We start from the raw sequence: 14,405 nt of genomic DNA on the forward strand, positions 1-14,405 counted from the left end.
CTTTTTAAATTTAAGAAGAAAAAAACCCCAACAATCTAAAGCAAATAAACATTTTCATAAGACGGGAGGGAGAGTGTGAAGGACCAACAAACAGCTGTCACAAGTTCTAAAAGACACATTTTTTAATTTCAAATGTGGGCCAAGTTTTCATCTTAAACCCTCCATGTTGGCATTCAAATACTTGTTTAAGTGTAACACTATTATCTTTGATATTTTTTATATTATCACATTTTGTCTTTATGAGACGTTTTTAGTAATAAAGTGGCTAAGGGTCAACTTTAAAATCGGTTCTTTGCTTCTTTTGGTCATAGCTTGAGAGATTTTTTTTCGTCTGCAATAGTTGTAGACCAAAAGTTAAATGGTTTATTTAAATATGGAAATCCTCTGAACTTGGTCACTGGACTGCAATCAAAGACAGAAAAAAAAAAGCAATTGAAATCCTTAGAAAAAAAACTCGTTGCTCAAGAGACCATTAAAAATGTTAGAAAAATGGAATATGCTGCATGTTAGATAATAACTACTTAAAAGATACAAAAACTATAAGATGAATGTTGTTAAAGAGTAAAATGTTGCTGAATTTGAAAATAGGTTAGAAAATAGAGTTCCCAGTGGTCATTAGGAAGAAGGTGGGGTACACTCTGGAGAGGTTACCAGCCAATTACAGGGAAACACAGATACACACAAGTCAGCTGTACACACTCGCACCTAAAGTGACTACACAGAGGATGAAGAAAACATTGCTAACAAATAATCCATGATGCAACCTTTACTTAAACAACAGAAGAAGAGAGAAACAAACAAAACAAAACAAAAAATTGAACAATTCAGTGAAGATTTTTTTTTTTTGCAGAATTGCTAGTTTGGTGAAAAATTATTTGACCCCTAATAGATTTCTTGCATTTTCATGGTTAAGATTTAAACTTGACTGATTAACAAATATGACCAAGTTATTTAAAATGTTAGATTTAAGTTGCTGCCATATTAGATGTAGGTGTTTGTTTTCACATGATCAGTCTGGTTTGGATAACTTTTTTCTCTTACTACAACAAAATATGTTGCTTGATATTAAATTTAGCAGAACATTACTTTCCATTACTTTCACCTGTCAGCAGACCAAAAGTTAGAAACTGTATTAACTTTTCACTGCTGTCCTTGTCAAGGAAACACATTACATTCATTACCTCCAAATTCATGTGAAAGACTGAGTGACATTTTTCTTTAAGTGCTTTTTTTTCTCTTTAATTTGAGAGTATGATGTTGAACATGCCCTAGCTGCTGTTTACCTATTGGTAGCCTACACATTGAGACAAAATTACAGTCATCCATCAAAGCTTTCTTACATGCCTACAAGAATTGCTGATCTGAGAGCTGCAGCCTTCTCTTTCAATTACAATCAATTTCTTGTCCAAATTATGTAAATAACATCAGTTTGTGTAGTGCAGTTGAGTTAGACATGGAATACAGATGCTAAGATTGTACAGAGAAAGAAAAAAAAACATGTAGACAACAAGCAGATTTCCTTCTTTTAAGTGTGTAAGCATATTATTTGTTACTCCTGCACCCATCAATCTGGAAACTGTACATTTCAAACTAGTCATTTATCATTGCTGTGATATTTGACAAGTAAGGTAACGAGAAAAACAGATGCAGGAAATATGTCAAGTTTGTGTAGAAATCATGATCTTCAGTTGGTGAGTTTTTGGGGAGTACTGTATGGTTTTACAAATTTTAAAAGTAAACCTCGTTTTCCGACAACAAACACTTGTTTGCATTTAATCCGCACAGTTTGGCGAACTGGTCAATAAAATATTCCTTTTCAATTAGAATATTCTTACTGTGCACTGCCCTCCAGGCTTAACTGTCTCAGCATTTATTACAGCATGAATTCAGCATCCCATGAAAGAGATCAGATTGTGGCTCTCCTGAGGCGAAAAGGAAGCACAGGCGGAAACCTTTAGCTGGTCTTGTGTCTCTCATCCTTTTGACACATACGCCATAGAATCTGTTTATGGTTTGGACTTTGGATCCCTAAGCAACAGTCTAGCCTTTTTTCTCATTAAACCAGGTACTTCAAACATTGTCTCGTGTTTAGGAGTGGCTTAGCTTAATGAGTGACACAGCTGTAAGCCCAAACCCTGGATATGCTTCTTTCACACAATCTCCCTTTAATGTTGATTCTGAATAACCTGTTTCTCTTTGGTTTACATTTCTAGGGGAGGCTGTGAATTACTGCCTCCTGGACAACTATCAAATAAGTAGTCTCTCTGATAATTGCTTAAAGCTGTCACTATGTTTTGGCAGAGATAATCTATAAATATTTTTTTAGCTCCTTTTCTCCCAACGCTAAATAGAAACAACCAATCGGAGCCAGGGGGCGGGTCTTAGCGCTGTCATTCACAATCTCATGTGGCTCCGTTCATTCTCTCTCTCCCTACACCCTTTCCTCTGTGCTATGCAGCAGCTAGCAGAGCCTTTTGTAAATGCTCAGGCTAGTTGGCATAGCCACTGATAACGGCAGATAAACTGCAGGGTTTATCTGCCACATTTAGGAGCGAGCACATGAGTCTGACTGACAGGGCTAAACCTTTCCTTCTGGCCCTGGTTGGCTGTTTTTGGTCGGGAGAGGTACATTTCTTCAGACCAAAATAGCAGCACACAGAGGAGGGGTAGAAGATCTGTCTTTTCACAGATTGTCTGTCTCAAAACGTATACAATCATGATATGGGGACAATTTTAATAAATACTTATTTAAAAAAACATATTTTTTATAAAAGTTACATACTGCAGCTTTAAGATAACACTTGCGAGTTAAGTAACTATTTTTAGAGTCCTCTGAAAATTGAATTTTGTTAAGTAAAATCTTGACATACGCAAGTTTGTATGCAATTAATCTAAATAATATACACACTTTCCTTTTTGAATAGAATGAGTGGGACAAATCAACTTTTTTTATGATGTAATTAATTTGAATCTACTTACCTTGGCAAAGTCCGGCCAATAATAGTTTTGGATAGTTTTAGTTGGACTGAAATTAATATTCAGTCCCCTAACAAAGCTTCTGCTTTTTGTTAGGGAACAGCAAAAACTTCCTCCAAAAGAAATTTATTAGAGTGAAAGCAAAGTCAAACTGCAGCTGGGAACTCTGCAATGAGCTGACAGGTCTGACAACGCTTAGGTTACTGCAAACACTTAAGCAAGTAAAAAATAGACAGGTGAGAGATAGTTCACAAAGAATGGCCAGGTGATGCAAATTTCTAAGGAATTTTCAAATAGCTCAGAAGGGAAAGTGAAAATGTTTGCATAGTTGTCTGCTTGGTCTGAAAGACCACATGGAGCTTTGAGCAAACTGTTCTGTGCAGACATGACTTAATGAAGTTTAAATCAGAAACCCTTCTTTTCATTCTCAGAAGGAAAATTGAGAGGCAAAGTAACTTTGTTTGGTCCATATCGATTTTAAATCAACAGATTACAGACAGATTCATTAATTACAATGAGACCAGCAAGCAGATGTGGAACAATTGGTGACACACTGAGCACAAACTGCAGCACAGAGTCGGAAAAATCATTTAAAAAGAAAAAGAGGTGACTCGGTTCATATTTCTTAACATGCCAACAGTTAAGGCATGTATTCACAGAGCCCCTTTATCAAGGGAATCAGGGTTTTTATCATTTTTTTGTACACACTTCATCTCAGAGGACATACAGAATGTCAGCTGAGATGAACTCATGTTTTTGTGCTGATTTGGAAAGAGGGAAAACATATCCAGAAGAGTGATGACATAAAAAAAGTTGGGATTGTCATGGGACAAGCTGATGTGCCAGCCTGATCAAACATTGAGCTTCAGGTTACTCTCCTATTCACAAGGTGCATGTTTGAGTTTTATCTCCATGTTATTCAAAATAAAAACATTCTGACAAGATTCTTGGAAAGAGGAATAAATGATCAAGGTGTCTGTTTGTTTTACATTTGGTAGGGTTTGTATGATACTGTTTATGTCACCAAAAAGAGTTGATAAAAACAAATAGTTTTTCTTTCATCCTCAGTGAAGCAATTGTGAATTTTTAACAGGTGCTATCAGGTGAAAGGGGAAGGGGCCAAAAATTAGTGCCAATATTTTTTGTTGCAGTTTCAGTCTGAAAACTGTAAGCCCTTTCATTAGTAATCCACAATTTCGTTTTTCAAAGGTGTAAAAGAATATGATGCTACACAGAGACGCATTTTTTTGCCCAATCTTTTAAACGGGAAATAAAATAGGACATGCAATTCAAAAAGTAGGTGTGTGTTGATCTTCATGTGTCAGATAATGGCGACAGCACAGCCAGTTGTCTAGCCTTGCCCATATCTGCAGTCAGAGCGCTAATTAAAAAGTTTTAAACAACTTAAACTGTGACAAACAGGGCTGGACAAGGACCCAAGTTTATCTTGGCTCCTTGCAGTGAGGAGGTGGGTAATGGAAAAAAGAGGTGGGGGGAGTTTGCTACTAAAAGATAGCAATAATTCCACAATCAAATACATTTATGCTTAGATGAATGTGTAAATAATTCCCAAGTTGTGCTCATTTAATCAGAGGTTCTCATGCAGTTTAGTGCATGATCTTATACAAGACATACTTGCTATAAGTGGCATCTAATCTACAACAATATGCTACTTTTACTTGCGTCAACATAACAACATGACATAATTCCTTCAGTGCAAATATGTTGTAACAGTAAAACATAATCTTGGGGGGTGTGCTGTGGTGGCGCAGGGGATTAGCACGCCCCACGTTTGGAGGCCTTAGTCCTCGACGCGGACGTCGCGGGTTCGACTCCCGGTCCCGACGACCTTTGCCGCATGTCTTCCCCCCTCTCCTCACCCTCCTTCCTGTCTGCCTACTGTACAAAAAATACGAGCCACTAGTGCCGCAAAAACTCTTCAGAGAAAAAAATGGAATAAAACATAATCTTGGAAAGAAGGTGCATTTCCAGCAGAATGTATTTGACAACCCATTTAGCATACCTTTAGCATTTTTCGAAGGTTGTGTTGATGAAAACATCTTTCCAGAGCTGCAACTGACACAATCAGCAGAAGATTACAGAATGATTCCTCTAAACAACCTGAAAATAGAAAGCAATCTTAGTACCATGAAATTCCACAATAGACGCATATGAGCATTTATGCGCAGCAGAGCTCTCACTCACTGGGAAAAGAAATCTGCGGATCTGCTTTGTACTTCCTACTATTCTCGAAATTCCTCTGACGCACTTTTAACTCCATCTCCAATCAGAGAAGCCCAAATTGCAATCTGCTACACAATATGTTTTGCTCCACTTTATTAGGCCCGAAGATAAACCTCGTGGATAGAACACAGGCTTTGAGTAATGAACGCTCCCTCAGCATAACAAGATCCTTCCCTCCTTATGTTCTCCTCCTTTCAATTTGCTGCATGTATGAGTTTAGCTGGTCATTTTCCTGATGCACTTTTAGAGCAAAACCATGTCTGCACTGATAATGCATCAAAATTTATTCATTTCTGCATCCTGCCTGCATAATAAGGAATTAAAAGCTTAACTCTTGGTTTGATGTCGATGTGTCCATGTACAATCAAGGGCTAATAAAATAATTTGTAGTTCATGAGTTTGAGATGTTTAAGGTACTTTATGTAAAGTGGGAAAGTTTGTACATCCCTATATGCTGCAGTAATTAATATCCTTAGCCACCGTAAGATTCTTAAAAAACATTTACAAGATCCAGCCACTGATTTTCAGAGGTTTAGGCCAGAGGACAGTGAACATTGTTTCAAAAGCCTCGGCTCATGTTCATATTGGATTTTGAGGCCAATTTTGGATCATTGTCCTGTTGTCTAAGCCAACCTCGTTTCAGCAACTCTACTGGTTCCAAGATGGCTGTATCCAGATTTTGATATTTAGCAGAATCCATTCTTTCCTCCATCTGTTCTTTGTTTGCAGTGCCATCGACTGATGCAATCCAGACAACCACTTCCACCAGTTGGAAAGGTGTTTCATCAACAAATTTAATGATTTATCTTCTTTCAAAACATATATTTTATAAATGTGACAAGAGCTTATCCAGGTGTTTCTTCACCGACTTCTATCATTTCTTTCTCAATACTGGCAAATATGGACCTTGAGGGACTATGCACAAGCTTTTTTCCCCTGTTACTAGCATATGGAAGTATGTTTTGCCTTTGTGCTGAACAGATGTCCAGATCTATCAGAGACTTCTCTCAGTCTGTTGGAACTTGTTTCTACATCAGCTGTTACCCTGCACTGTTTTAAATGATAACCAGAACAGTGGGAAAAAAAATTAGGCAAGAATCCCTTTGGTATCTTTAAATAATCTCCCCATTTTTTGTGACATTAATTAACTTCACTTTGACACCTCAGTCGCTTTAAGGATCACAGATCTGAGTTAGAGCAAGGTGTGAGGGGAGCACTGAATTTGATTGACGTGCCTCAACAAAAGCAAAAGTCTAATGAAGTTTTGAGTGCTTTACGTTTACGTACATTAACATTTAAGGAAAGGGTCACTGAAATGTCTTTTTGCTGCAGCGATGGCGTTTGCTTTTTTTTTCTTCCATATTCTAAATTGTCCAAGCATATCTATGCATTTGCATACTATACGTGACCTCTATGTGTAAAAAATATTGTCTGCAAATTTATTCCAAATCTGCTGGCATCTGTGTAGCTGGTGCAATGCTAATAACCCAAACAACATGGAAATCAAAACTATGTTCCAGCATGCTAATTACCTGGGAGAAACACCACATATAAGAAACATACATGTGTGGGGATTTAAGGATTCAAATAATTTCTGTAAAGTTAAAAAGAAAACCTCCAGCAATTCAAAAATAGAGGTAATTCTCGGATAAAGTGGAAAATGAAAAGGCAAGAAAAAAAAGCTTCTCCTCTAAATCACCCATTTAACTGATGACTGCCAGACTGGTGTTCCAACCTTACAGAGAAGCATAAAACACCTCAGTTTGATTTTGAAGTGAAGCGTGCTGCTGCCACCCAAAGCTATATCAAGGCCTCTGGAGGAGCTTAGTTAGCAACTGCTCTGCTTTCCCCAAACGGCTGTTTGCATCGCTGGGGAGATGTTTGTCTTTGGCTCTTTTCCAGATAAGGACAGTTGTGCCGCTCCCAGCACTGAATAGATTCACCAGCTGCCAGGCTAATGCAAGCAGACCTCGTCAGATAGTGGGTTAACTGGTCTGCAGCTTTCTCTTCCCCAACTGTTCAATCTTGTCTCTGCTCGGATTATAAAAGACTTCTGGGTTTAATCTTTTGTATATTCATGTACCAGTGATTTATGTTATGAAGGAGGCATATGTTCGGCGCTGTGCTGTTTAATGTCTTTTTTTTTTTTTTTAAATACAGTCGAATTCACACAGGCTTTTAATAATAAGGTTTTAGTCTGCAGTGAAACTGTTAGAAATATTTAAGGATCCAAAGGTATTAAAAAAAGAAGATAAGTTAGTTTTTTCATTTTCTATGCAGATGATTAGAGGGCTTTTCATTAAAAAAATAAAATCTAGGTAATAGTTGTGTGAAATGAAGTCTATTGTATGATCCATCATGTATACAGAAACAGAATTTACCAGGAAGCCATGAAAGGTGCGCATCCTAAGGGGAGCAATGTACACCTCTCAGTCAGATGCAGATCGTCCCACCTCAGGTGTCAATATCGACCAAAATAGCTGCTGCTTTTACACAGAAGCTGTCTGCAGAGTGCATTTACAATATGCTCACACACCTGTTCCAGTACACATTTGATCAAGCAGCATTGTGTCTGTGGTAAAGTTGCTGCAGTTATGACCAGTACTCCAGGGGATTATGGAAAGATTACAAAAAAATCACACTGGAAGACAGACATGTAACAGATGATCTGAACTCCCTGGAGCCGCGTTGATTGTCTCACACCATCCTCACCACAAATGTTATTGGAGCTTTACTTGCTGACTGGTGCTGCAAACTGGTGTTCAGTGGTTGTTAGGTTGTCTGCACTTGTTAACAACTATGAGGTGTTTTGGTGGTTTCAAGCTCCTTAGGGGTTTTTTCGGGTCAGGCATGTGAAGATGTAATCAGTGCTTACCTTCAGAAATCTGCTCCAGAACTACATGTATGATGACCATGAGCAATGCTAAAGATAAAAAAAAGTACATACACAGATGACATTACAAAAAATATTCATAAAAGGCAAAAGAAAACTGCTTAAATTTTATTGTAAATATTTCAATAAAATTGAAGAATACAGATAAAGACAAAAATATGCACTTGACGAGTAATGACAGAAGGAATGTTAGAATGAAGATACACGGCATTTTCAACAGCGCTTAAGACAATAGTTTAGCCTTTTCTGCAAATTTAGGTGCGTCACACAAAAGTTATGAAAAATCAGAGACAAAATACAAAAACAAACTGACATTTAATATAGTATTTTATTTAGTATTTTAAAATGTTATACTTTTCTAGACTTAAATTTCTACATGTCTTATTGTTGTTTTTATAACTTTTGAAATCTCAGAAAATTAGATCAAATATTAGAAAACAAAAATGGTTTGGAACTGTGTTGCATTCAATCTTTTTGTAAAAATGCCAAAAAAAGAAAAAAGAATTACAAGCTTTGCTCATATTTCACCTGTGTAAGCAACATTCTATTCAGCCGAGATTTAAAGAGTCCATAAAAAGTAGTGAAAATAAAAAACTCACCATTTAAATTTTGTATGGGTATACATTCAGCCAACAGGTCAAAAACCAAAGGATCAAGGACAGATGCATCAAATCAAAGATAAAGTATTTTATTTAAATATAACTCAATATAAAATAAACAATAGCAACAAAAAAAATAACTGCATGTATATAGCACTTTTAGATATTTGTCCTTTTTGGGGAAAAAAGGAAGGAGAAAATCTAGAAAATAAAATATTTTGATTGTGAAAGAAAATACAGTTCTTTGAGGCTTTTTAAGACTGTGTAGGAATCCTGATTTAAGTACCATTAAAGTATAATCATGGCTTAATGCTTTATCCTTTATGTGATTGGAGTATAAAATATATCAAAATCTTAGAAAAGAATAAAAGTACATATATTATAGAAGAAAATAAAGCGTAAAAATTTCTTATTATACAATTATATTGTGTTAAACTGCTAACATGCAAAGGCCAGCATCTAAAGTACAATCAAAAAAGCACTAATGTGAAAGTTTTCTGTAACACTGCATATCTCTAGAATACATAGAGCTGCTGAGCAATGTTACATCTGTCAGTACAAAGCAGAAATTGTCCGATTAATATGTAGCTACTGTATGTTGGCAGTACACATATCAGGATCATGTTCTACTAAATCTTTTTGGATATAATTATGTTTTTAATTACCTTCATGTCATTAAGGATTAAAATCTGAGTATTCAGACTCATTACTTTTATTGTACTAACTGTGTGGCGACTCACGTCTCCTTCCTCTTTTTAGTAATGTTGGTCCTTTGAGATAATGTTTTAGGAGAATCCATAGCTTACATGAAAAGCATTTATTTATTTCATTTTTGCGGTGATGTAACATTTTCTTTCAGTGATGAGAAATGAATCTTACAACGCTCTGAGTCTGGCCAGTAGAGCCTCCACATCGGGTTCTCCGTTAGCGTCGGCGGCCGTCTGGAGGACGGGACTCTCCACTTTCATTTCTGGCTTTCTCTCAGCCAGCTTGACCACTTCTCTGTCTGCCGCCCGCTCCCTGTCCAGCCCACGGCTGTGACCCGGAGTGTTTTTGTACTTTTGGCCCACTTCAGAACAGGCAGAAGCCTTGGCCCTGGCTACAGATGGATAGCCTTCAGATTCATTGCGCACCTCCTTGGCAGGGGGAGGTTTTGACGCCGCCGAGCTCGCATTTACATTCTGCCGGGAGCGAGACCTTTGCAAAGGTGCCTTGTTGTTTTCTGCATGAGAAAAACAAAGGCAAAGGAGTGAGAACAATAGTGAAGAGAGGCGGGAGGAGAATGAGGAGGAGGGAAAGCGTGACTCGTTAAATGAATGAAAAGCCAGAGAGGTTAATCAGATTACAGATTAAATTACAAAGAGGAGACGCAGACGAGTGACTAGAAAATGTAGTGACAGTTATAACGCAGCAAACATAAAAGTATTAGAAAGTAATAAGCACTTTAGCAAGCATGTTGACGTGCAAAATAAATGTTCATGCATACAGTTCTTCTGGATGAACAGACATAAATACAGTGCATATGCACATTGATGAGGATAGATTTTCTGCAGCAGACTGTGGCGTGCAGCCAACTCGCTATGATAAAATGGATATGGCTGATCAACTGCAACAGAAACTCAATAACATAGTATGTTGGCCTTTTCCAATCTCATATTCTCTTTCACGTTTTTCTCACAAGTTGCCCCCGCACCCGGCTCCACCTCCCTCGTTCCCACCATCATCATCCATTCTCCTTCTGCAGCTTCTCCGCTCGCACAAAAGTCCTCTTCATCTTTTCTTATTCCTCCAAAACATGTTTGTTTCCGGGCAGACAGTGGAACAGAGCGACGCCCAGTTGCCAGAATCAAACCTGCATTCTGAATTATAATCCCTGTGAGTAGATCTTAGACTTCATCATCAGTATGTGCGCACTGGAAGAGGAGGCGAAATCCATATTCATGTGACCTTGAGTGTGAGACTGAGAGGAGCGGCGAAAGGAAAGGCGCCGGCGCATTTAAAGTTTCCCGAGCCTGAAATGTCTGGCAAACAGGAGTCAACACAGCAGAGCAGAACACAGCGACCCGCTCTGTCAGCCAATCGGTAATGAGTTTGGAGCGTGGCCAGTCAGTCATGACAGTGTGTTTTATGGGCCAAGCTGACGAATGACAAGGAACGTCCCTGAACACCACCTCTGACAAATAAATAAGGATAAAGGGAGCAGAGCCGGGAAGAAGGACCCCAAGTGCAAAATAAGCAAAGAAAGCCAACAATCACACTCTCGACATTCACACACACACACACACACACACACACACGCACACACACACACACACAAAAAAAGCAAACAAGAGGCAGTGAGGGGCGAAATGAGTAGCATGTGTTTACTTTGCTGGTATGACTGAACATTAACCAGAGCTGAAGATTCAATCCTTGGATGACTGTCTCACTCTCTTTTCGTCCTTTCTTCCTGTTGTAACAGTCTGAACAGTAACAGCTAACAATTACTCCCCGCAGTCTATCCATTCCCAGTTTGCCCATCACATCCTGTTCCTTGGTCCTCCCTCTAAAACTCTGGCATCTGTGCCTGTCTTTCTTAGCAGCACAACACAAACATTCTTCCTTAACACATAAAAAAAAACTCTCAAATTCAAAGCTGAAGCTGTGAGAACAATGCATTGTGTTATTAAGTATTTGCATTTTGACATCTCTTTTAAACCAACACCAGGGAAAAAGGACAGGCAGGCGGATATTCATTGTGAAGAAAATGTAGGATACATTTTTTTTAGCATTCATTTTAATCTCACTTTCAGGACTTCAAGCAGCCTTAATTATTATCTTTGAAAATCTACAAAACGTGGTATCATTACATATACACATTTTGCACTTCAAAAAGAAGCAAAAACAGAAAAAATGCATGCTTGAATAAGATGTTTTATCTAGAAACCCATTTTTTTTTCTTCTTTTCCTAACAGGGATCTGACTTTAGCACTGAAGATGATCAAAGAACTGGCAAGTTCAGTTCTTTCCTCATTCTGCCTGTCTGTGACACCAAACTGCCCCATCCTTTGAAGCTTCCCGAGCTTCTCAACATATGCCTTCATCTAAGCTGTAAAACACATCAGAGAGATGTAAAACATACCTCATCTAACAGGTTGGACTCATTTAACCAACAGCTGACAAAGGGTGCAAGGGAGAACGAGCCAAGTCAAATTTTAATCAAATTTGCCGCTCTGGATGGCCTTGGGTTTGAACACTAGACCAGCACAGGTTTTCCATAGAACACATGCTGCGACGGCGCGGGCAGCAGAGAAAAGATCAATCTGGTCTCCAAGCACATTCCACACACGTGTCGGCAGAACAATCAAATTTAGTTCTCGCATACCATTTCAGTGACCCAAACCACAGTAACTGGTCGACTAACGGTGGTAAGGGCGCTACATTAATCAATATCGAACTGTTTTAAGGTTAATTAGTGACTGCATGAACAACTTTCTAAACAATTTAACTAAACATTTAGGCACACTCGTAAGCATTGAAGTTTGAGCACCTGACTATTTGAAAAAAGTACATTGTAAGCTGGCTGCCCACATGCCCACAAGCGAGACATAGAAAGTAAATCTTTCTTAAAAAAAAATCAGCTTAACTTTTCTCACATTTTGACCGCCTTAGCATACTCTTTCCCGATATGAACTCTATGTATGGCACGATAGGAAATAACGAGAGAGCAGTTTCTAAAAATAAAAAAATTAATCGAGCCAGACATCCAGAGCGTCCATTACCACTTTTACACACGACTGACAGTTAAATCTCAAAATTAAGGCTTGTGGCAGGAAGTCTCATTATCAAGAGTTTGCTAGAAAAGGGGGCCTGAGTGACTAGCAACACTTTTCAAAATGATCAGTATGGACATCTGATTAGATTTGGAACAGGAAAAGACAAATTATTTCTCCCACATGTAACAGGCCTGACCCCCCCACTCCTCCTAAAAAAAACAACAAAAGTAAGAGTTCTCCATAAATAATTAGATATAATAAAAGAGTATTCAGTAGAGTCCCCATGGATGCTTTCTGCTTTTATATATTGACAGCTCTCTGGCGTTTATCTTAATTGCCGTTCAGTTTCAGCTCTAAGAAAAATAATTTGGTGCATGTCCGTGTAAATTGGGTAGGTTTATTTTGTTTGTTTTTTTCACTTACTGCCTTTGACCAACAGCAGTTATGGGGAAATAGGATTAGCTTTTTTTGTTTCCTGAAGCATTAATGGTTTCTTAGAGCTGCAGTTTCCTTTTAAAACCGTTGATAATTAAGATAGACAAATATTGCATTTGTGTTCTTTTAAATGATTGACAGGATATCTGGAATATGTACTCTAATCTATGTATGAAAGCAGTATACTTATTTTTCAATATCGGAACTCAACACTTTGAAGTGGCAGTCCATTAGAAAGCTTTTCCTGTCCCATAAGCCTGAGAAAAAGAGCTATGTTCAATTTTCAAAAAGCAGCAAACAGCACTCCACGTTTCCCTTTATAAGATCATTTGTTCCATTTATATTTGTAGCTTCCAATAATGCAGATGAGCCTGAACTCGTTCATCTCCCTCCACCTCCCGGGTGTTCTCCTCATGTGTGGAAAAGTTGGTAAGCAGGCAGGAGACAGTGAAATATGCAACAAAACGTGGCTGTATATTTCTCTATGTGATTCAAAAAGCCATACTGCCACCTTTGCAGTAACAACAAACTCATCTATACGACTGGCTGTGAAGAGACTGGAACAAAACAGTCAACAGAGTCGGAAGATCACTATTTTCCAGAGTGCAAACCATAAACACAATGTGATTGTGCTGAAATACCAGTCTATCACAAACTTCAGTGCAACGCTGCCCTTTAGTTTCCTGGAAGGCAGACTTGAGAAGAAAAACATTGATAAACGAGCTGGCAGACGGAGCTTCTCGCTTTCAGCTTCTCTGCAAAACGGTCTTTAAAACTGTGAGTCTCAAAGCCCAGAGCCTTTTACCCAGCGACTGACACTGCTTCTGTTGCAGCAGAAGACAAGTAAAATCTCAAATCAAACAGACATGTTGCAATTCTAAATGGCTTGAAAGCATCACTGGGAATTTCAAGATGGAACAATAGTGGTTTGCTACATGTCTAATAAGATGGCATTCTGTGTAAATCTAAATGGCCCTGCCCAATAGAGAAAATGAAGCTTTTGTTAATTTTTCCCCTCCTCCCTGCACATAACTGCTGAAGGAAACTCACATTTTCTCCTTGCTCAGATCACTTGGTCCGTTTGCATTTTCCTGTTCAAATACAGATGTAGATGAGCCTCTCGTCTCCTCTCTTTTTGCCCTCCCTTTCTGTCATCTTTTATGATGTTGGGTGTATTTGATCACTTTAAGAAGAGAGTAGTCATGAAGACTCAGAAAGAGGCACAGACAGTGAAGAGATGTTTTCCCTCAGAGAAATGACTGACACAACGAGTTAAACTTAGCAAGATCAAACATATACTTACTTACACCTGCCATAAATCAAAACGCAGCTTGTTGGCAATGTGCGTTCAGCGTACATGTTGACTTTCCCTCCTGCCTTTTACATTTACAAGTGCACGTGTATCATACAACAAACAACAAAACCTTTAAAGAAACAGCAATAGTTCAAAATATAAATAAACTAATATTTCAACCAGCGATTAAACTGTCAAGTGTTTGATTA

General features: G+C 38.2%; 1 protein-coding gene across 2 annotated transcripts in view; it reads right to left on the reverse strand.

The window, feature by feature from the left end:
- Positions 1-9,521: 9,521 nt before the first annotated feature.
- Positions 9,522-14,405, reverse strand: part of LOC102228072 (protein diaphanous homolog 3-like) — a 163,655-nt gene continuing 158,771 nt past the window's right edge. For both annotated transcript variants that reach the window (XM_023331769.1, XM_023331768.1), the window contains one exon: positions 9,522-9,934. In XM_023331769.1, the coding sequence (XP_023187537.1) occupies positions 9,588-9,934 (347 nt within the window). In that variant the 3' untranslated portion in view covers positions 9,522-9,587. The remainder of the gene's footprint in view (positions 9,935-14,405) is intronic.

The sequence above is a fragment of the Xiphophorus maculatus genome, chromosome 4 (genome assembly GCF_002775205.1).
Source record: "Xiphophorus maculatus strain JP 163 A chromosome 4, X_maculatus-5.0-male, whole genome shotgun sequence".
NCBI lineage: Eukaryota > Metazoa > Chordata > Actinopteri > Cyprinodontiformes > Poeciliidae > Xiphophorus > Xiphophorus maculatus.